Consider the following 23,072-nt stretch of genomic DNA (forward strand, 5'->3'; position numbering starts at 1 on the left):
TCTAAAAGTGAGATGCTTCGCATCTTTCTGATCTTCACAATAATTCCTTGAGGTCATTACTGTTATTCCCATGTGGGAACCAGAGTTCAAGTGACTTGGGTTTTTGTTTTTGCTGGCTCTGTTTGGTTTTTGTAGTACCATTGTGGGGAAGAGAGAGAAGTTTTGACTGCTCATAAATGTGTTATCAACATCTCACGACTGTTAGAGTAAATATAGAGAATGTTCATAGTAATTAATGTGATTTCAGTTACAAGTTTGACTTAGGAATGACAAACTTAGATAAGCGGTATTCTTGTCTGTTGCACATTGACAGTGATTTCTGCTGATTATTAGGTACTCTGGAACTCAATGGATGCCTTACAATCAGTTACATGGCATAATGTATCCTTAAGAAACCCTTGGTTTATAGTAAATGAGCTGTATTTCTTTAATTGCCAAACTTATCCCTTAGAAATGTATGGTAGAAGATGTGATTAGCATCATGCAGAAGGGATTTCTGAGCCAGTGAAATGCTAGCCTAGAACATTTAAGAATCTGCTAAGATTGAAGTGAGTTAAGTTACTCGGGTCACCTGCTCTAAGCCCAAGCATCTAGTTGACCTTGAATTTAATTTTGAATTCTTATCCTACCACTAGTGAGTCATGTGTTCTTGGGTAAGATTCTTAATCTTGATGCCTCAATTTCTTCATCTGTAAACTGAGGATAACACCTAGGTCCCAGGTTTAGGAGGACAAATAAAGTCATGCATCTAAAGCCCCTGCCTGACCCCTAGCAAGCACTGACCAAAGCGTAGGCATCATCCTTACCATCACAGTATAGTCAGGATTCACAAGTCTTATGCTAAAAACACTTAAAAATTATTCAAGGCAGGAATTATGCAGAAAATTAAAATTATTCAAGGGCGTGTAGTATTTTGGCCTAGTAGGTTTGGTATAGTTGCTTAAGCACCTAACTCATTGAAGAGTCATTCAAGTTCCAGGAGGAACACAGTCCCCACATCCATAAGTCAGTTCCTGCTGTGGTTTGGAGGCACTTTTCCGTCGGCCAATTTGAAGTTGGCTCAGCCTAAGGACTGAGAGAATAGAAAGGATTCTGAAAGTGTTGGACAGCTAGTGACACGTGTTTGGAAAGTCTCACCTTCCAACTGCTTAGCTCCAGTAAGAGTTGGTAATTTGGATACACAGGGACCTAATGGACAGGGTTGATCTGAAAAGCAGCAGCAGAATTGGGACATGTCGACAAAGAGAAAGTGGTTACTGCACGTTGCATAATCGTGAGTCGTGTGTGAGGTCTAAAGGTTGTCGTGTTAAGACCCTGCTGATTGAGGAGCACTCATCTGAACCCTGCATGTGCAAAAATCAATGCAAAGATACCCACTTGGATGTTCTAACTTTATTTTTAGACATGTTAACAGTTGTATTTATACTTTCAAATCCGAAAAGACTCTCTTGTGGCTCACATTAGCTTGATGTGACACCTTTTTGAGCACAGCCTTCTCCTCCTTCTCTCTCTCTGCTTTCTGCCTCTCCTGGTATTTGTCCATAGAGAAGATAGTAAACAGCTTAAATTCCTTGTAATTAAGAAGCTTGTGTTAGGGGGAAGAAAAGAAAAATTATTTCAGGATGGATTTGATACTTTGTTTCAAATGTCAGGATTATAATCCTTTATTTAATTGTTTATTTATTTATTTATTTTGCCTTTTGTAGGGCCACTCCCTTGGCATATAGAGGTTCCCAGGCTGGGGTTCTAATCGGAGCTGTAGCCACTGGCCTATGCCACAGCCACAGCAACACCAGATATGAGCCGCGTCTGCGACCTACACCACAGCTCACAGCAACGCCGGATCCTTAACCCACTGAAAGAGGCTGGGATCGAACCCACAACCTCATGGTTCCTAGTCAGATTCATTAACCACTGAGCCATGACGGGAACGCCTCATTTCTCATTTAAAAGCTTGAACATAATTATAATCTGATTGTAGTCTAGGAGCCAGGAACAGAGAGTCTGTTGTAGACTATAAAGGCACCAAGGGTCACTTTCTCCTGCTGAGGTCAAGTCCCAATGTGTCGGGTTGCCATCTGAGCTGCTTCACAGTGTGACCCATCTTTTTAAACCTTAGCCCTGACTTGCTTCCCCAGCATGGACTTCCTCTTTTTTTTTGTTTGTTTGTTTGTTTTTTTTGTCTTTTCTAGGGCCACTCCCGAGGCATATGGAGGTTCCCAGGCTAGGGGTCTAATCAGAACTGTAGCCGCTGGCCTACACCACAGCCACGGCAACACCAGATCCAAGCCATGTCTGCAGCCTACACCACAGCTTATGGCAACACTGGATCCTGAACCCACTGAGCTAGGCCAGGGATCGAACCCGCAACTTCATCGTTCGTAGTTGGATTCGTTAACCACTGCGCCACAACAGGAACTCCTGGACTTCCTCTTTAAATAGACAGAATTCTCTGTCTTCTCCATAGTTGTTTCCTCTTAGGATTTTGCTCATATGTTCCTATCTAAGAATTTTTTCCTTTCAATTTATTAAAATCTATAAACCCTTCCCCTAAGACCAACTCCTAAGACCCTTCCCCTAATATATTTCCTCTTTAAACTTCTAAACAAAATCCCCTTCTCTAAACGTCTGTAATTTTATATCCATGTTATGTGACAAAGCACTTAGTTATTCAAACCTCTCTCTTGCACGGGCCTATAAATCTCTTCATTTTTTTTCTGATCCCAGCGCCTTGACAAACTCGAGCGGGTTCTTCGCACCCTCGTCCTCCCCGTCTTTGCTGTAGGTAGCGGAACACTGGCCTCTACCCTTGAACAGAGAGGCTGCCCCGCCACCCTCTAGGGATCTGCACTTACGCGGTCCCCTGTGATGTCGAAGTCATGGTAGAGCTCTCTGAGTTGCTGTTTTTTAATATTGAAGAGAAAGTTGTACATGTGGAAGTTGGCTGGACCAATTTTCAGCTCCCCATCCAGGTCAAGCAGCTCAAAAACAGGCCGGGAATGACGGAAAATAAATTGCTCCTCCAGGTGGTTCTGTTTTGAGAGAAACATGTAAAGGATGTTTCATGAATCAGAGTCATTGCTCCTTCCTAAACTCCTACATCAAGACTTGAGTATTCACTAGCCCATTCCCCAGAGAGCCAAACGCAAGAGGCAAAATCATAGCAGCTCAGAGCTGAAATGGTTCGATGGTCAATGGATCAGGTCCTGCTTCAGCGTCTGCCTTCGAGGGGAACGTACGCTGCCTCTAGTGTCTGTAGCTCTGCTAGACAGAACTCTAGTCACCAGAATGCATTTCCTTATGTTCAGTGAAGATCTACTGGGAAAGTCACAGCACTGGTGGTAAAATGATGAAGACACGGGTGCCTTTCCTCGAGGAGTGGAAATAAGTAAATACACACTAATAGTGTGTACAAGGTAAGGTGGGAACCCAAAGAAGAGCGGCTGTCATCTCCATCATCCATCCCCTTCAGAAAGTTCTCTGAGGAAAGGTGCTGTTGAGGGAGAGGGGCCCTTGGGGTTCCTGGTGATCACTTAAGGCCCACCCTCAAAGGAAGGGCATGCCAAGGAGCGGGGTGATAGGATGAGATTTGCTCCTGAGAATGGCCACATGGGATCGGGGGGCTGGGTAACCTTTGGAAATTTCTAGGTTATAGTTGGACCATTTAGGAACCAAAGGTAGTTCTCCACCCATTTTTTTCTCCTTATTTCAGGTTGAATAGAAAACAGATTCTGATATGCTCTTTTTTTTTCTTCTTTTTGCCACACCTGAAGCATGCAGAAGTTCCCCAGGCCAGAGATCTAACCCACGCCACAGCAGTGACAGTGCTGGATCCTTAACTGCTAAGCCACCAGGAAACTCTGATGCACTCCTAATTCAGTGCTACCTTTGGCAAGATGGTGGCAGCAGCCAAGCTCTGCTGCCTCCACCCCAGAGCCTGACTCTTTACTTGCCTCCCGTGCCAGGAGTATGCAAACCAGCATGTAGAACTGGTCAAAACCAATCTCGCCCACAGCATTCCAGTCCAGCATGTTAAACACAATTGTGATCTGGTTCCGTTTCAAGTTAGTCACATGATGCAGGAAGTGGTAGAATAGCACATCTGTTGGGGAGACGAGATGGATTATTCTGCAACAGTTCCAAAATGCCTAGCATCTGGGAGCCACATAAACAGTCATGTCGGAAGCTCATTAGGCGGAGGAATAATAATATTTCGTTTTCAGCTTTGCCATTACACCTTCCACAGTTCCTCACACCTTAATGGCCTTTGAGTTGTGTGGAAAAGCGCCGTGCCTGGACTCGTGGACGAGATAGTGGATAGAGCTTGGTTCCTGAGCTCAGCTGCCTGCTCGATGGAGAAGATAGATACGTATATGTAACCACTAAAAAGCTCAAAGTGCCCCTTGCACATAGAGGGAAGAGCTTAATTCTCGCTGGGCACCTAGGACACGTTCTTGGAAAGGCTGGCATTCCCCTGGGCCTTTCCCTTGAGATCATGGAAACGAGACATTTAAAAATCATTCCTCGGAGTTCCCGTTGTGACACAGTGGAAACAAATCTGACTAGGAACTATGAGGTTGCAGGTTCGATCCCTGGCCTCGCTCAGTGGGTTAAGGATCCGGCGTTGCTGTGAGCTGTGGTGTAGGTTGCAGACGCGGCTCGAATCCCACATTGCTGTGGCTGTGGTGTATGCTGGCAGCTGTAGCTCTGATTTAACTCCTAACCTGGGAACTTCCATATGCCGAGGGTGCAGCCCTAAAAAGCAAAAAATAAATAAGTAAACAATTTTAAAAAATCATTCTTCTATAAAAGTGTTGCTATTCCTCATGCTTACATAAAGCAAATGCATTTGGCTATGGGGGAAAGGAACTAGACACTAAGCACCTCAGGTGCCATTCACTTTAAGTGCCATGTGTCACTGAACTCTGACAACCCTGCATACCTTTATAAGCCTCAGATAGTAACTAATCGATCTTAGTACTTCTCCAACTGTAATGGGCATGCCAATCACTTGAGGAGCTTGTAAAAACAATCCTGATCAGGAAATCTGGCCTGGGATTGAGTGCATGCTTTTTTTTTGCTTTTTAGGGCTGCACCTTCAGCACACGGAGGTTCCCAAGCTAGGGGTCACATCGGAGCTACAGCTGCCGGCCTACACCACAGCCACAGCAATGCGGGATCTGAACCGGGTCTGCGACCTACACCACAGCTCCCAGCAACACCAGATCCTTAACCCACTGAGCGAGGCCAGGGATCAAACCTGCAACCTCATGGTTCCTAGTCGGATTCATTTCTGCTGCGCCACAATGGGAACTCCTGAGTAGTGTGGCTGCCGCAGGTCTGTGGACCACACTTTGGCAGAGCTGGGATTCAAATGTGGTCCATCTGATGCCACAGCCTCCCTCTTTCAAGTGAAGCCATTTTGCACAGGTCAACACATATGCAGTCACACACAATCAGAGGGAGAAACACTGTCAAGGACAGGGAAGGGTTTTGTCGGAAATCCCACTCACCAAACATCTGACTCAGGGAATGTTAGATGGAGGACGCAAACGTGGCGCTACATTTACACAGCGGTATGTGGCTGTACTCATTGTGTCGCCATGGCAACTTCAGGGATTTGCAAGTGGGACATTGTCTACAAGTGGTTTCCCCTTGCCCACGATCATTGCAGAGACCATCTCCTGCATTAAGATACGGCTGCAAGAAATACGTAAAGCTCTCTGGGTGGTTTGGAGTGCTGGCTGAAGCTGGCTAAGCAGACAGTGAAGCAGTCATCCCAGTGTCATGGTCTGGGGGATTCTGATGGTCTCTTGACATTCTGTCCCCACATCCCATCAGGTATGATTCCCACCAGGTATGAGCACTTGGCAACATGGCCCCATGTGTAAACACAGTGGTGTTTGTATCGTTGCTCCTTGAGAAATGTTTTATTGCGAGACTTAGTAGCTACTTAAACACTGTTTTTCAACCAGCTGGCCCTAACCTACTCGAGTCTCCAAGGCCTGAAGTCACTACCTCCCTGGAAGGCAAAACTTCAGTGTGTGCCTTCAGTCTTTCAGGTCACCAGCTGGTCCCTTGGTGACCAGAAGACACAAGCATGACTTCATCTCTCGGGTATTGCATCACCAGGGAGTGAATTCGTTACCAAGGAGACCAGACTCTGCTCAGCAAACTCTGGTGAGATTAAGAATGTGGGATTTGGAGTCAGAAACCCTTGGGTTTCAGCCCCAGCTTTTCTGTTTGTAGCTAGATGCCCCACAGTTGCCTTCTCTAAGACTAGGTTATTGCGAAAATTTGGTGACATACTGTGTGTAAATCCTTTTGTAAAGAGGAAAACTGAGGCATGAAGGCATGAGAAAATGAAGGTGTCTTTATTATTTTATAAAGATTGAGTGAATTCTTTTTCACAAAACTAGAACAATTCAGAAATTTGTATGGAAGCACAAAAGACCCTGAAAGCTAAACAAAAAGTCTTGAGAAGGAAGATCAAAGCTGGAGGTATCACACTCCCTGATTTCAAACTACAGTAATCTTTTTAGGGCCACACCCTTGGCATATGGAGGTTCCCAGGCTTGGGATCCAATCAGAGCTGTAGCCATTGGCCTACACCACAGGCATAGCAACACCAGATCCTGGAAATGCCAGATCCTTAACCCACTGAGCGAGGCCAGGGATTGAACCCATGACCTCATGGTTACTAGTTGGATTTGTTTTACTTACCGCTGCACCACAGCAGGAACTCCTGAATGAACTCTTTAAAAAGTATATATTTTCTTTTTAGGCTGCATCTGTGGCATGTGGAAGTTCCCAGGCTGGGGGTTGAATTGGAGCTACAGCCACAACACCACCAGATCCTAGCTGTATCTGAGACCTACGCCTCAGCTTGCAGCAATGCCAGATCCTTAACCCACTGAGGGGGGCAGGGGATTGAACCCACAGCCTCACAGAGACATCAGGTCCTTAACCCTCTGAGCCATAGCAGGAGCTCCCTGAAAAAATCTTGATGGAAGGATTTCCTTATTGATAAATATTTCTCTCTCTCAGGTCACAATGAGTGGATAGGATGGCTTATTTATACCAGTCCTAAAAAAAAAGAAAAAGAAAACCTAGAGGTTTTTTTGGTTTAGTTTAACTGGTCTTCTATGAGTCTGTGCACTCAAAGCCCGGGTCGAGATCATCAGCACTTCTCGATCACCCACAAGTACCAAGAATTAGGAGGGATCTTGTAAATGATCTGATTCAAAGCCCCCACTGGCTAGATGAGAAGTCTGGCTGCGGGAGACGTGAGGGTTACTGCCTGAAGATAATTGTAATAATAACGAACAGGCGCTGTGCCAAATCGGTCCCATACATTATCTCATTATCTTTTTTTTTTTCCAACCACGAGGTGGATTCCATTATGAGAAGCCTCATTTACAGATGAGGAAAATGAGACTTCGAGAGGATGAGGGTGCCTCCAAATCATCAAGGAAAAGAGAGCGGAGCCAGGATTTAACCCCAGAGCCTGCAATTTTACCCCCCTCGCTGACCTGCCATCAAGGCTCAGAGATTTCTGGAGTTCCCCTGGTGGCTCAGCAGAAACAAATCTAAGATCCATGATGATGAAGGTTCGATCCCTGGCCTCAGGGGACTAAGGATCTGGCATTGCGGTGAGCTGTGGTGTAGGTCGAAGATGTGGCTCAGATCCTGCATTGCAGTGGCTGCAGTATTGGCTGGCAGCTGCAGCTCTGACTAGGACCCCTAGCCTGGGAACCTCCATGTGCTGCAGGGGTGGCCCTAAAAACATACAAAAAAAAGTCTCAGGGATTTTTCTCTGTGCTCCACTTAGAAGATAAAATAGATATGTTAATGAAATAGTTTTCTTTCTTTCTTTTTCTTCCTTTCTTCCTTCCTTCCTTCCTTCCTTCCTTCCTTCCTTCCGTTGTTTCTTTCTTTCTTTCTTTCTTTCTTTCTTTCTTTCTTTCTTTCTTTCTTTCTCTTTTGTCTTTTCTAGGGCAGCACCCATGGCATATGGAGGTTCCCAGGCTAGGGGTCTAATTGCAGCTGCAGCTGTCCGCCTGCACCACAGCCACAGCAACACCAGATATGAGCCGCGTCTGCAACCTACACCACAGCTCACAGCAACGCCGGATCCTTAACCCACTGAGTGAGGCCAGGGATCGAACCCATGTCCTCACAGATACTAGTCAGGTTCGTTAACTGCTGAGCCACGACAGGAACTCCTAGTTTCTGGTTCTATAAGTTTTCTGGTACATTTGTTAAAAACCAGGTAACGACCCAGAGGAAACATCTCGGAAGTACTGACCATTCAAAGTTTTCTTGCGGTGCACATCAAGCAGGTAAAAATACTCCACCAAGGCCTTCACGTTTCTCACGGATAATAAGCAGTAGAGTTTGTCCAGATAGAGGTACCACAGAAACGATCCTTCCTTCAGTTTCATTATGGTGCCCTTTATGCCCAAGGCTCTGGCAACCTGAGATAGAATAGAGAATTCTTCCTCAGAACTGGAATGTTGCACAGAGGGAAGCTCTGGTGGTGAAAGTCTTTCTCGGCCAAAACACCATAGGAAACAATGAAAAATCAAAATTGCTTCCTCTAGTACTTCAGGCTTGCTATAGATGTTTATTGTCCCAAATATCTTGTTAACTTGATTATCTCTCTGTTGCTAAAATATAACCAGTTCTAAACTGAAATCATGGACTGTTATGAAATGAAATAGAGTGAGTACATATACGAAAACCTATATTAGGCAGCCGAAGTGGTTCTCAGAAAAGTATTTATGGCCTAAATTCATTTATTAGAAAAGAAATTCAAAATACACAAAAAAGTACTAAAAGGACCTATAATAAGTACAAAAAAAAAAATCAAAGAGGAAGGAACTTTTTAAAGACCAAAGTCCAGGAGTTCCCTGGTGGCTCAGTGGGTTAAGGATCTGGTGTTGTCACTGTTGGGGGCTGGGGTTTTGGGTGATGGGAAGTGATTATTTAATGAATACAAGGGTTCCTAATGGTGTGACGAGAAGGTTGCAAACTGGACAGAAGAAATGGTTGAACAGCACTGTCAATGTATCAAATGCCACTGAACTGTACACTTTAAAACATACTTTTATGTGCACTTCATCTTAATTTAAAAGAATGAGGAGGAACATCAAACCTGAATTCGATCAATTTACAGGAAGTAGAAATGAAGGAAATAGGAGAGCGGAGGTCCGTGTTAAATGACACCATGAGAGCACAATCAATAAATCTCAGACTGTGGAAAGCTCTAGAAGAAAGTGACTCCACTTCTTTAATAAAAATTTACAAGGAAAGAAAAAGAGATGGGAGAGGGATCTATAGATTGATAGACAATTTAATGTCTTTCAAATCATATCAACCAGGAATTCCTTGGTGGCCTAATGGTTAAGGATTTGTCCTTATTACTGCTGTGGAGCAGGTTCAGTGCCTGGCCTAGGAACTTCCACATGCTGCAGGTATGGCCAAACAAACAAAACAAATCACATCAACTAATTACAGTGTATGGACTTATTTGGATCCTAATTCATTTAGACTGTATTTAAAAATGCACAAAAGCAAACAACTTACCAAAAAGCACGAGAAGATAGAGAAATATGAACACTGATTAGATATAATATTAGGGGTGACAATGGCTGTGGTGGTTGTTTAAAAAATTAAATGATAGGATTTCCTGTCGTGGCTCAGATATAACGAACCCGACTAGAATCCATGAGGGCGCAGGTTCGATCCCTGGCCTCACTCAGTGGATTAAGGCTCCGGCATTGCCCTGAGCTGTGGTGTAGGTCGCAGACATGGCTTGGATCACGAGTTGCTGTGGTTGTGAGTGTAGGCTGGCAGCTATAGCTCCTGATTCAAGCCCAAGCCTGGGAACTTCCATATGCTGTGGGTGCAGCCCTTAAAAGACCAAAAAAAAAAAAAAAAAAAAAAAAAAAAAAAGATAAAATGTCTGGGATTTGCTTCTAAATAATCCAGATCAGTGGGTGACGATAAACACATGAACTGAAATGTTCATATACGACTGACTCATGGGTAATAGGAGTACTCCCTTATACTACTCTTTCTACTTTGAATATGTTTGAAATTTTCTATAGTGAAGAGGAAAAAAAAAGAAACATTAGGATGAGATAAAGATGCATTTTGCAAAAACAAACAAAAAACCCCAAACAACTACAAATGATTACCAACAGGCCCTCCCAAAAGAAATTCCAAGGGATCAAATTACGGTAGGTAGCGAATGATCACAGAGAGAAAATCCAAGATGTAAGACGGAATAAAGTACAACAAAGTAGTAAAAATAGGTGGGTGAGTCTAAGTAACCCACCATGGGGGAGTTCCCATTGTGGCTCAGCAAGTTAAGAACCCTACACAGTGTCCATGAAGATCTGGGTTCGATAACGGGCCTTGCTCAGTAGGTTAAGGATCCAGCGTTGCCGCAAGCTTCAGTGTAGGTCACACATGTGGCTCAGATCCCGTGTTGCTGTGGCTGTGCTGTGGCCTGGCAGCTGTAGCTCCGACTCGACCCCTATTCTGGGAACTTCCGTATGCCTCAGGTATGGCCCTAAAAAAAAAAAGAAAGAAAAAGGAGGATCTTTCCTTGTCCTAGTGATGAGACCCAGGGATTTTTTTTTGGGCCTTGTGAGTGAGGAGTTCCCCTCTCCCAGCAGCAGAAAGCTATTGCTTTGAAGAATTCTGCCTTTGCTGATTCTGAGGAAGAGATGAGACCTTCGCCTCATCTCCTGGTAGCCACCAGCCACCTCCTTTACTCCTGCATGGGCAAGGACTGGCACTCTCCAGCCTGCTGCCCTGCCCCTAATTGTTCTCACAAGCACCCACTGGAGACCCCCGGGGAAGAAGCTTGCCACCGTGTGTGATCACCTCTTGTGTCTGGGCACTCCAGCTATTCCTCAGTGGCATTGTGGCCCAAGCTTTGCCTCTGATGATTTGTTACAATGGTAGCTGCTTTCTTCGGCCTTGTGTGGTGGCTGCTATTTTCAGCCATGTGCTGCCAGAGGTCCAGCAGCTGGTGTTCCCTCTCTCTTTGCAAGGGATTGTTCTTTCTTAGAATTCAGATTCCTTGGTGGCCTTGTGACTTCGGTTCTCTGATATGCTCAAGAAAAGATAGAATGTTATAGATTATCTCTAAAATTCGATCTGGATAGATGGGACATTCTTTGTGGCTTTCTCTACAGTGCGTAAGAAATCCACTTTCGTTGTGTTAAGCTACCAAGATGTTGATGGTCTTATTGCAACATGAGTTAGCCTATTCCAATGGATACAGTGGTTTTTATCTGCATTTCCCTGATGACTAATGATGCTGAGCGTGTATAGATGTGCATATTTGCCATCTGTACATTCTCTATTCTGTTTCAAGACAGAGGCACAGATATTGATGCAAGGATAGACATTTCCTTTCTTAGACGTAGAAAGTGTATTTGAAGACCACAATCTGGGATCTACTTAGCTTTTTAATATGTGAGCCCATTGGCTCTCTGTTTGATTTCATGGCCTCCCTAGACTTTGGTCATTTTTTTTTTTTTTGGTCTTTTGTCTTTTTAGGGCCGCGCCTATGGCATATAGGCTGGGGGTCTAATCGGAGCTACAGCTGTTGGCCTACACCACAGCCACAGCAACGCTGGATCCAAGCCGTGTGTCTGCCACCTATATCACAGCTCACAGCAACGCTGGATCCTTAACCCGCTGAGTGAGGCCAGGAATTGAACCTGCAACGTCATGGTGTCTGGTCAGATTCGTTTCTGCTGCGCCATGACAGGAACTTCCTCTTTCCCTAGACTTTGGAGTTTAGGATTTGGCAAATATCTTGAGGGCAAAAGCCTAGAATAAGATACCACTGTGTATTCATTAGAATGGCTAGAGTTTTTAAAACTGATGATATTAATGTGATTGAAGCAACATCACCTGTGGGAGTGTAAAGTGATACAACCACTTTGTAAAAAAGTTGGATAGTCTCTTATAAAATTAACCGTATGCTTAACATATGATCCAGCAATTGCACTCCTAGGTGCACCTAAGAAAAATAAAGATACATATCCATGGAGTTCCCACTGTGGTTCAGCAGAAACAAATCTGACTAGCATCCATGAGGACGCAGGTCCCATCCCTGGCCTTGCTTAGTGGATTAAGGATCTGGCGTTACTGTGAGCTGTGGTGTAGGTTGCAGATGTGGTTAGGATCTGACATTGCTGTGGCTGTGGCACAAGCCAGTGGCTACACTCTGATTCAACCCCTAGCCTGGGAACCTCCATATGCCACGGGTGCAGCCCTAAAAAGCAAAAACAAAACGAAAAACCCATATCCATGCAAAGTCTTATAATCAACTGGTCATAGCAGTTTTATTCATGTTAACAAGACTGACAATTCAAAAGTCCACCAACAGCTCATTGGTATATCCACACACTCAGCAATTTATTTTATTTTATTTTTTCACTTTTTGGGGTCACACCTGCAGCATATGGAGGTTCCCAGGCTAGGGGTCCAATCAGAGCTACAGCTGCCAGCCTATGCCACAGCCACAGCAATGCCAGATCCGTGCCTCATCTGTGACCCACACCGAAGCTCATGGCAACGCTGGATCCTTAACTCACTGAGCAAGGCCAGGGATCAAACCTGCAACCTCTTGGTTCCTAGTCAGATGTGTTTCTTCTGCGCCATCACGGAAACTCTACACCCAGCAATTTAAAAAAAAGAATGCTACTCAACAATTTAAAAAAAAGAACCACAAATAAGTACACCATAATGAATCTCAAAAATACTGTGCTGAGTGAAAGACAGACTTGAAAGAGCACATATTGCATGATTTTTTTTTGTATGTAAACTAGGAAAGATATTTCCAATATATAGTGACATAAAACAGATTAGTGATTGCCTGGAGTAAGGAGTGTGAATGAGGATTGACTTATGAAGAAGCAGCAGTGTTCTGAGATGATGGGAAATTTTCTATACCTGGACTATGGTGATAGTTACATGGGTGTATACATTTGTCAGTACTCATTGAACTCATTTTATTGAATGTAAACTAAACCTCAATAGAGTTGACTTTTTAAAAATGTTTAAAAAGGAGTTCCCTGGTGTCTTGGCAGTTAAGGATCAGGCATTGTCACTGCTGTGGCTCTGGTTACAGCTGTGGCTTGCGTTTCCTTTCTAGTCCAGAAACTTCTGCGTGCTGCAGACGTGGCAAAAAAAAAAAAAAAAAAAAAAAGAAGCAAGTAAACATAGCAATTATACGAACAGATGCAGAGATTCTGGTGTCAGACTACTTAGGTTCAAATCCCAACTCTGCTGCTTATTAGCTGTGTGACCTTGGGAAAATGACTTAGCCTCTCTCTTGAGACATAAAATATTTACTTTCCAGGGATGCAAGAATTTTTTTTTTTTTTTTTCTGCTGCACCCACAGCATATGGAACTTTCTGGGCCAGGGATTGAATCTGAGCCACAGCAGCAGCAACACAGGATCCTTAACCCATTGTGCCCAGCAGGAACTCTGAGAATATTTCAATCAAAGAAATTTACCATGTTCACAGGCTAGATGAGAAAACTCATTGATTAATCATCTGATTCACTTATCATGTGATAAATGCAGAGGAAATATTTGATAAAGTTCTAGAGCCATGAGAAAAAGTTATTCTCAAATTAGGAAGAGCAGGAAACTTTGTTTGAAGCTCATTTGCTACAATCTTTGGTAAATATACTTAAAGGAGATACTTTAAGCCCTTTCCATTAAATACTGGACCAAGACAAGAACTTGCATTTTTACTGTTACTGTTTTAATGTAAAGCTCAAGACTCTAGCAAATGCTCCTGGAAAGGAGAAGAAATAAGAAAGGTTAAGTGGTGGTGTTGCCGAAGCTGTGACACCTCCGGACTGAGGGGCGTTCTCCTGGCCATCTTGCAGGGCAGGTTAGAAGTCCGGCCCTAGGAAGCACCCTTGGCCAAGGACAAATGGGTTTAAAGAAAAATTCCCCAATGTCCTTGACGCTCAGAGAGGCTGAGTCGGAAGTGTGTTGCAGCCTTGACGCCTGGAATTCCCTAGTGGGATTAAACCCCAGTTGACCCAGCGGTTAAGGACAACAAGGTACACGTTTCCTGGCTTCAAACCTCTCCTCTCTTGATTCCCCACTCCCTCCAGGCATCACAGCCCAGATAAAGTGCTTACATTCAGATCCTTATTTCTGGGGAAATCCAATCTAAGAAGCTGGTCAAATGCGTTCTCTGTGACTGTTGAGACTATGCGATTTTCTTCTTTACTTTGTCAATGAGGCATCTTTTTTTTTTTTTTTTTTTTTTTTTTAACAGCCGCACCTGGGGCTTATGGGGCATATGGAAGTTCTCCGGCTAGAAGTCAGACTGGAGCTACAGCTGCTGGCCTCCACACAGCCACAGCAACCTGATCTGAACCACGCCTGTGACCTCCTCCACAGCTTGCAGCAACACCGGATCCTCAACCCACTGAGCAAGGCCAGGGATCAAACCTGCATCCTCACAGAGACAACATCGGGTCCTTAACCCATGGAGCCACGATGGGAACTCCCAGTGTCTTACTTTAATAGCTTTTAGTCCTGGGTAGAACCATTCTTTTATTCCGGGATAAACTTTTCTTGGTCATGATGTTTTTATTCAACTTGGTTTTCATCTTACCAGTATTTTCCCCCCATCTATTTCCTATGCGAAATAGCTTCAATTTTCTTTTATTATCCCTACCTAGGGTAGCAAACCTCATAAAAATGAGTATATTTCCCTTTTTTCTATCTTCCTAAAGAATTTATACAGGGTGTTCCCATTGTGGCTCAGTGGTAATAAACCTGACTAGTATCCATGAGAATGCGGGTTCAATTCCTGGCCTTGCTCGGTGGGTTAAGGATCTGGCATTGCTGTGAGCTGTGGTGCAGGTTGAAGATTTGGCTCAGATCTAGCGTTGCTGTGGCTGTGGTGTAGGCCGGGTGTGGCCCTAAAAAGCAAAAAAAAAAAAAAAAGAATTTATGCAAAGGGAGAAATTATTTGTAAAACCACATAACAAGATGTCCATTCAGTGGGGGCACACTTCAGATTTTTGATTTATTTCTTTATCGGTTATTAGCTTATTTGGGCTTTTTTTTCTTATTGACATTATGTATCTTTTACATATCATTTATCATGTGTATGTTTATATATCATTTGTTTATAAAATGTATATTTTCTTTTACATGATTACCCTTTTGATATAGATTAAAATGTATTCACATAAAAATGTTTAAAATATCATTTTATGATTTCAAAATCTCTATGGGACTGAATATTATGCCCTCCTTTTCATTTTCACTGTCTTGGTGAATATTTTTTCTTTCTGCAACTTTCTTTTTTCTTTCTTTGACCAGCCTTGTCTATTGCAGAGATAGAGCTGTGGTTTTGTTGCATCCCTCTGTTTGATTTCTTACAACTTTACTTAGGAATAGTTTGCATATCATAAAATTCATCCATTTCAAGTGTACAATTCAGTGATAAAATTTTTTAGTCAATTTGCCAGGTTATCACATCCTCACCATAATAATCCAGTTTTAGAACATTTTCATCGCCCCAATAAGACTCCTCATGTCCATTTCAACCCAGCCCGTGGCAACTGTTAATCTACTTTTATTCCCTAAGGAGGTGCCTTTTTTAGGCATTTCATATAAATGGAATCATAGGACGTGTGGTCTTTTGTGTCTGGCTTCTTTCCCTTATAACATTTTTGAGTGACGCTCTCCATTTCTGATTCTCTTTTCATTTTTTCTGGTGCTGTTGTAGAGCCAGTCTCACAGAGTCCTGTGTGGCTGTGCCCAGCCTGGGATGAACTGGCCGGGGACTTCTAGTCCTTCCTGACTGCCCTGTGCTAAATGCCTCCACTTCCCAGTGGGAAAGCCTCCCAGTGGTCCCCCTTCTCTTGTCATAGTGTTGGTCAAATAGACTGAAACTAATGAAAAGGCTGCCTTCCAGCCTGTTGTGGGAGGTTTAGATGTGGGCTTAGTCAATGAGGGCTCAGTCTTGGGCTGTGTTTTCTTCTTTTAGTGAGAAAGACCCTCTACAATTGCAACCACTCATTGAGTTGTGGGGACATTTCAAAATGCTTGGCAACTTTTGCTCAGGGTGCCCTTCTTACAGACCACCACCAGCACCCCAGCCTTCTGTGGTTGGCTTTCTACATTTGGAACTGTAATTGGTGTTTGCATACGGCTCAGGGAGGGCTGAAAATATCTCCACACTGATGGTTCTCCACAGGGATGGGGACAATTGGGGTATGACTTTCACTCAGATTGCATTTGCTTATGAGGGAGAGTTACCATAAGAAGATTTACAGGCTGCCCAACCCTCCGGACTTGCTACTTGGAACCTACTTAGCAGATTTAGATAAAAGTATAACCGTCCTAGGGAGTTTCCTTTGTGGTTTAGCAGAAAAAACGAAACTGATAGTAACCCCGAAGAGGCGGGTTCAATCCTTAGTCTCACTCCATGGGTTAAGGATCCAGTGTTTAGGCGAGGTGCTATGGTGTAGGTCGCAGAGGAGGCTCGCATCTGGCGTGGCTGTGGCGTAGACCCGCCGCTGTAGCTCTGATGAGACCCCTAGCCTGGGAACATCCGTATGCCACACCTGCGGCCCTTAAATACATACATACATACATACATAAAAGTATAACTGTCCTAGAGACAATAGTGGCAGGTGAAAACGACCAGGATCGAAGATGATGGTGGTCAAAAGATTTCGGTTCTACGTACGGGGAGCTTACTTAGAAAAATTGGGAAATTAAGAAACGTTTTACTTAATATGCAAATATATCTGAAGATCCCTTATGAAGCATGTGATAAACTCTCAAGGAGCTCTTCTCCTAGCCCAGCAACCCTGGCCGGTGGATCACCATGGGGCAGAGCCCCTGGGAAGCAGGAAACCAGCCTGGGCCTCCAGGGACTCACCCACGGCCGCAAGGGCGCAGCATTTTCCTCGCTAGGAGGCAGCATCGCGCCGAGGAACCGGCACCGGATCCACCAGCAGGATATGTAGCCCCGGACCGGTGCCCTTCCCGCCTGGCGCTCCCAGCTGAAAAGTGGGCGCGAGCAGAGCAGCCTAGCGGGATGGTTACCCGGCGGGTTAAATGATTAATGCCAGTTCGCCTTCTTGGTCTTTGGACAACAATCAGTGGGCACTCGTGACAAGCCAATTCGCTTCCCCTCCTGCTCCCGCAGAAATTTGGGGAGCCATAAGAGGCGGCGGGTCTCCCAGACCCGGAGGGGTCCCGGCTGAAGGGTTTCCTCAACTCCCCAAAGCCTGGTCGGTGGCTCGCCAGCTCGCGGCGCGCGGGGGGAACTACAGTTTCCAGAGTGCCCTGCGGCGATGGGCGGAGCCCGGCAGCGCCCGCAGCCAATTAGGGGGTCTCTGGGCGCTGCCGAAGAGCTGCAGGTGGAGCCGGGCAGGAGGGCGGGCGCGGGGCCGGGTACCCGGAACGCGTCCCGGGGCTGGCGGGTTGGGCGGGGGCGCGGCGCGAGCCGGGCAGGCATCGGGAGGCAGCCCGGGGACAGGACCGAGCGGGGGCGGGGACCACAGCCGCCTGCGCGGTTCCGGGTGCTCCCGCGGCGCTGAGCCCTGGGCGCACTTGACCCGTGTCCGGCTGCGGGGAAGGGCGGGTCTGGGGAGAACCCCAAGCGCCGCGGCGTCTCTCCAGCCCTTCCTCTTCGCGGCCGCCGGAGCCACAGCCCGAGCCCGAGCCGGCGCCACCTCGCCCCCCGGCTCGCGTGCCCCTAGCCATGGCTTTCGCCAATTTCCGCCGCATCTTGCGCTTGTCTACCTTCGAAAAGAGAAAGTCCCGCGAATACGAGCACGTCCGCCGGGACTTGGATCCCAACGAGGTGTGGGAGATCGTGGGCGAGTTGGGCGACGGTGCCTTCGGCAAAGTTTACAAGGTGAGGGCGCTGGGGTGTGGGTGGTTCGGGGCTCGCGGAGCGGTTCCGGAAGGAAGGGGCGCTGGCCCTGGTTAGTCTCGCTCACCGCTCGGGAGAGCGCAGAGGGGCTGCTTGGCCCTGAACTCAGGTTCTTGTCCTGGTGACCCTTGTTCTTTGGGGGAGGGGGTGCCCACGCTCAGCCCGACTGAGTCTCTGCGCACCCAACTCCCTCTCTGGGCAAGGCTGCTGCCCCGGGGCTAAGTTTCTGAGCACTTCCTGTGCGCCCCGCACGGCTCTCGGCTCTCGGCGCCGCAGGGGGAGACAAAGGGGCGCTTATAAGACTTTAGCATCCTCAGATGAGGCATCTGCGCTAAAGCTGGGATACTAGGTATACTTTTTAAGGGACGCCACCCAGAAGCTGTGAGAATGCCGAGGCGATGGGGACGGAGAAACACAGCTGCAGCTGAAAGGGTTGTGACCGGTGAAGTTGGGTAGGCACCTGAAGAGAAGCCAGAGATGCGAGATAGGAAATCGCGGTGGGGGGTGGGGGGAGGTGTAGAGTTCGAGGTTAGGCTTGGAAATGTGGACTGGGGCCGGCAGAGGGGTAGGTCAGGGCCTCGTGAATCCGGCGCTTGGGGGATCAGATTTGATTCTGTAGATGAGTCACAGCTGGGGAGTCTCCCAGGCTGCAGTCACCTTCCCTTAGGGGAATAAGAAGCGAGAGAGCTTTTGTGGAGGGGTGGGTGGGGGCAGAGCTGATTAATTCTAGACACGTTTGCCGCAGGTCATTGCCTGGTTCCCGGTGCTGTGAACAAATTCTGAGTTGCTGAGTCGCGTTAGGGACCCAAACACTTAGGACTTGACTCCACCCTTTCCCTGATTTCCTTTCGCCCAGGAAACCCTATGCTGAAAGAGACCCACATGTTAAAGCTGGTGGTACCTCCAGGAAGGCATCCCCTTCCCAAGTTACCATCCCCAAGCTGCAGGAAGGAAGGGCTCCTGTAGTTTGCAGGCCACTCTGACCCCAGGAATGTCTTTTGAGGAGGCTGGATCCCAGAGACGGTTTCTGTAGGCGCTCTGGTCAAGACTTGCTCTCTTTGCCTTGACAGTGGTGGAGCCTCGTTACCCAAGTGTAGTCGGGGAAGGAGTAGCATGAGCATCACCTGGAAGCTTGGAAGTGCGTTAGAAATGCAGAATCTCAGGCCCTACCCCTGACCTCCTAACGTAGGGTCTGCATTTTGACAAGATCCCTAGGCAATTGCTAAGCCCTTGAAGTTGGAGAAACACCGCTCTAGAGGCAATTTTGAGGCCACCCAAGGCCCCTCCGGGTGTTAGTTTTGTTACCTTACCACCTCTGAGCCAGCACTTCCTGTTGCAGGGCGGAACCATCACTGGAGCAAAGGTTCTGCGGTTGCAGAGGCCTCTGTGACACTCACAGCCGAGGCTCTTCACTGCCTTGATTTGCTGCTCTTTGCTGCCTGAGGGATCTGCACGTAATCGAGGGCAGCCAGCACTCCCGCATCTTTTCTCAGAGCTGCTGTCCTCGGCCTCATGGCTCCCCCCTCCCCTTCCCTCCCCCCACTCCTGCCGGTGTCCTTGAACGGAGCCTGCTCTTCCAGGTGTGCTCCGACCACCATGAGTGCAGCCAGACCCTTGGTCAGCTCCAAACATCCTCTCCTCTCTCCAGAAGGTTCAGTTGGTGTCTTTCTTTCTTTCTTTTTTTCTTCTTTTTTGGCCCCTCCGTGGCATATGGAGTTCCCAGGCCAGGGATCACATCTGAGCCAGTTTCAGCCTCTGCTGCAGCTGCGGCCATGCTAGATCCTTAACCCACTGGTCGGGGCATCAAAACCAGAGACGCCGCCGATTCTGTTGTGCCCCAGCGGAAACTCCTCAGTTGGTGTTTTTAGTACATGCTGTTGGCTCTCATTGGTGTTTGTTCTGTTAGGGGCTGGCTTTCCATTACAGTCTCGTCCCTGTCCCCTAACGAATCCTGGCTTCATATGGTGCATTTTCTTTGCAACCTAAATGCAGAACTTTGTTTCGAGGCTGGTAAGATTTCTCCATGTCAGTTTCGGTTGTCCTTTCTGTCTGCGTTAGTGGTCACACTCCCCTGTTACTCTGAAAGTTTCCTACAAAGGAGCCCTTCTGGTCCACAAGTTATTTTGTCTCCTCCTGCTTCTCCAGAGCACGTGGACCCTTTGAAGAGTGAGTCTAGCGCTCAGAGTCGAGAGCTGGCTGCACTGCAGCTCCCTCCCCACCACCTCCCAACCCAAGATTTTCACCTAATTATGTTCAGGAAAAGCTAGACCGGGAGAGCTGTGTGATGGCTGATATACCTGAACAATTTATGATGTTACCTGGCTGGCCTTAGTGTGTGACCCTCTGATCTAGCCCAGCCTCATGTTATGTGTAAGAGTATGGGGACCCAAGGAAAGGAAGGGACTAGAATCCAAGGCTCTGGATTTAGTTACCAGCCAAGGAAAACCGGTCTTGGATCAGAAGTCCCTGTGACCTGTGTCTCCCACCCTGGAGAAGTGGTGCTTACTCAGCCCCTCTCCCCCGCCTTTTTTTTTGCTTTTTAGAGCCGCACCCATGACATATGGAGGTTCCCAGGCTAGGGGTCGAATCGGGGCTACAGCTGCCAGCCTACACCACAGCCACAGCCAGATCCTTAACCCACTGAGAGAGGCCAGGGATTGAACCTGCATCCTCATGGATCCTAGTCGGGTTCATTACCACTGAGCCACGGAGGGAACTCCTTACTCGGCCCCTTAGAGTTGAAACTGAAGCAGGTGTTACTTTACTAAAGACTCTAGTCCGGGACCGTAACTCCCTCCCACGTCCTTGTTCCCTGGCATGGCCGTCTTGGAAGCGCAAGCCAGGGGTTCCTTCTAGGTTTTATGTCTGGGACCAGAATGTCCCCCTCCCCCCCTTTTTTTTCTGGCTGCCCTGGGACATATGGAGTTCCCAGGCCAGGGATCAGACCCGAGCCACAATTGCTACCCACCTGTATTGCAGCTGCGACACCACCAGATCCTTTAGCACTGTGCTGGGCCAGGGATCGAACCTTCCTCCTGGTGCTGCAGAGATGCCCCTGATTCCGTTGCACTGCAATGGGAACTCCCAGAACGTCCATTTTGACATGGCACCTTGGTAACCAGTTGGCTGTGAGCTGGGGAAGGGATGCCAGGACGATCTCCTCTCCCTATGCTCGAACGAGCAGGTGTTTCTCCTGGCAGCCTAGGTGGCGAAGGCCTTCCTGAGAATTTTCCTGGTGTACGAAGCCATAGAATCGAAATTTATCAGAGGCTTGTCCGGTGAGGACTCCAGTTAGCATTTCCTGATGAGTATCTTGCAGAGGCTCAAAGTCTGAGCATTAGTGTCTCTTTCCCCCTGTTCTTCCTGGTAAGCCACCCGTTCATCTCAGGAGAAAAAGAAGAGCGTGGGATTGATTTTGTGCAAAGTCAAGTTCATTTTCACCTCCTCCCTAAGCGATTTCAGATGACTTCAAAAGAAAAATTGTTTCATTACTAGATCTGAAGTCAAAGTCACGAGCTATGTAGTTTCAAAATTCTTGTCCTTAAAAATAATCTTTATTCAGAAGACAAGGCAGAAGGGGGAGTGTTTGCTGTCATGTGGCATGGAAAAAAAACCGCCTTTAGCTGTGGGTGAAACCAGGTGCTTGGGCGCTGAACACAGGGAGTGTGTGGTTAAGGAGAGTTGGGTTAAGGGAGTTCCCATCGTGGTGCAACGGAAATGAATCCGACTAGGAACCCTGAGGTCGTGGGTTCGATCCCTGGCCTCGCTCAGTGGGTTAAGGATTCGGTGTTGATGTGAGCTGTGGTGTAGTTCGCAGATGTGGCTCGAATCTGGCGTGGCTGTGGCGAAGGCCGGCAGCCACAGCTCCCATTAGACCCCTAGCCTGGGAACCTCCATATGCTGCGAGTGTGGCCTTAAAAGGACAAAAGCCAAAAAAAAAAAAAAAAAAAAAAAAGAGTTGGGTTAACAGGCTGAGATGATTTTCCTGCTTCTTAAAAATCGCTTTAGTTTTGATCTTATGTTGTCTAAGCTTTTAAAAGGTTTCTGATTTGGGGAAACTAGGAATAGAGTACAACATTTTTGTTAATTAAAAAGAAAAGTAGCAGAGTTCCTGCTGTGGTGCAAAGGGATCACGATATCTCTGTAGTAGTAGGAACTCTGGATTAAATCTCCCGGCCCGTCTCAGTGGGTTAAGGATCCGGCGTTGCCCTAGCTGTGGCGTAGGCTCGGATTTGATCCCTGGTGTGGGAATTCCATATGCTGCGAGGCAGCCAAAAAAGAAAAAAAAAAAGCAAAAAGAAAAATCTCACTCTTAAGTCTCATCAATTGCTGTTGACATTTTGATGTATTTCCTTCTAGGCTTTATTGATTTGGGGATGGGAGTGGGCTTGGAAGCTCCCAGGCCAAGGATGGAACCCATGCTACAGCAGTAACCTGAGCCACAGCAGTGAGAGTGCCGGATCCTTAACCTGCTGATCCACTGGGGAACTCCTGGACTTTATTGATTTTTGTGGAGAAGAAAATTTTTTTTAATGCAGGGTTATAATCATACACACCTATAGTGTCTTATGCCTTCTGTCATTCCTAAAGCATCTTCCTGTGTTATTCTAGATGCTTGACACTTACCTTCTGGGATGGCTCAGTGCTCCCATGATCTTAATCTTATTTAAGTAATTCCCCCCCCCCCCCGCACTTTTTTTTTTTTTTTTTTTTTTTTACTGTTAACAAGTTAAAATTGATTAAATGCTTATCATGTGCCAAACACTGTGCAGGGCCCTTTACGTAATATAGTCAGTTCTGCTATAACGCAAATATGCCTTCCTCAGTATCCCTGAACTGGTTAAAATCAGGCAATAAAAACCAGTGACCTTATGAGAAAAATGGGGCTACGTGGCGCAACACTCAAAAACCTCTTTAGGAGCACTTTAGGAGAAAAAAAAAAAGGAAACTAAAAAACAACTAGCACATTTTTACACAAGTTTTGCGGATAAGAAGTACAAAATTATTGCAAATAAATATGGCACTCTACCAGGCAAGAAGCCTGCAGGATGCTTGTGGCTGTGGGTGGGAAGGGTTGCATGCAGCTCGTGAGGGGGTGGAAGGAGGGTTAT

At 46.5% G+C, this 23,072-nt stretch overlaps 2 protein-coding genes across 2 annotated transcripts in view; one reads left to right on the top strand and one right to left on the bottom strand.

Annotated features, from left to right (window-relative positions):
- Nucleotides 784–9,713, bottom strand: EFCAB9 (EF-hand calcium binding domain 9). Its single transcript, XM_021077113.1, has 4 exons — nucleotides 8,309–9,713; nucleotides 3,954–4,102; nucleotides 2,856–3,032; nucleotides 784–1,585 (listed from the first exon to the last, which is right to left on the bottom strand). The coding sequence occupies exons 1-4, from the start codon at nucleotides 8,442–8,444 to the stop codon at nucleotides 1,421–1,423; spliced, it is 627 nt and encodes a 208-aa protein (XP_020932772.1). The 5' UTR covers nucleotides 8,445–9,713; the 3' UTR covers nucleotides 784–1,420.
- The window catches only part of STK10 (serine/threonine kinase 10), a 136,611-nt gene continuing 131,000 nt past the window's right edge, over nucleotides 17,462–23,072 (top strand). The window contains exon 1 of the mRNA XM_021077114.1: nucleotides 17,462–17,943. Within this exon, the coding sequence (XP_020932773.1) occupies nucleotides 17,788–17,943 (156 nt within the window). The 5' untranslated portion in view covers nucleotides 17,462–17,787. The remainder of the gene's footprint in view (nucleotides 17,944–23,072) is intronic.

Source organism: Sus scrofa, chromosome 16 (assembly GCF_000003025.6).
Source record: "Sus scrofa isolate TJ Tabasco breed Duroc chromosome 16, Sscrofa11.1, whole genome shotgun sequence".
Taxonomy (NCBI): Eukaryota; Metazoa; Chordata; class Mammalia; order Artiodactyla; family Suidae; genus Sus; species Sus scrofa.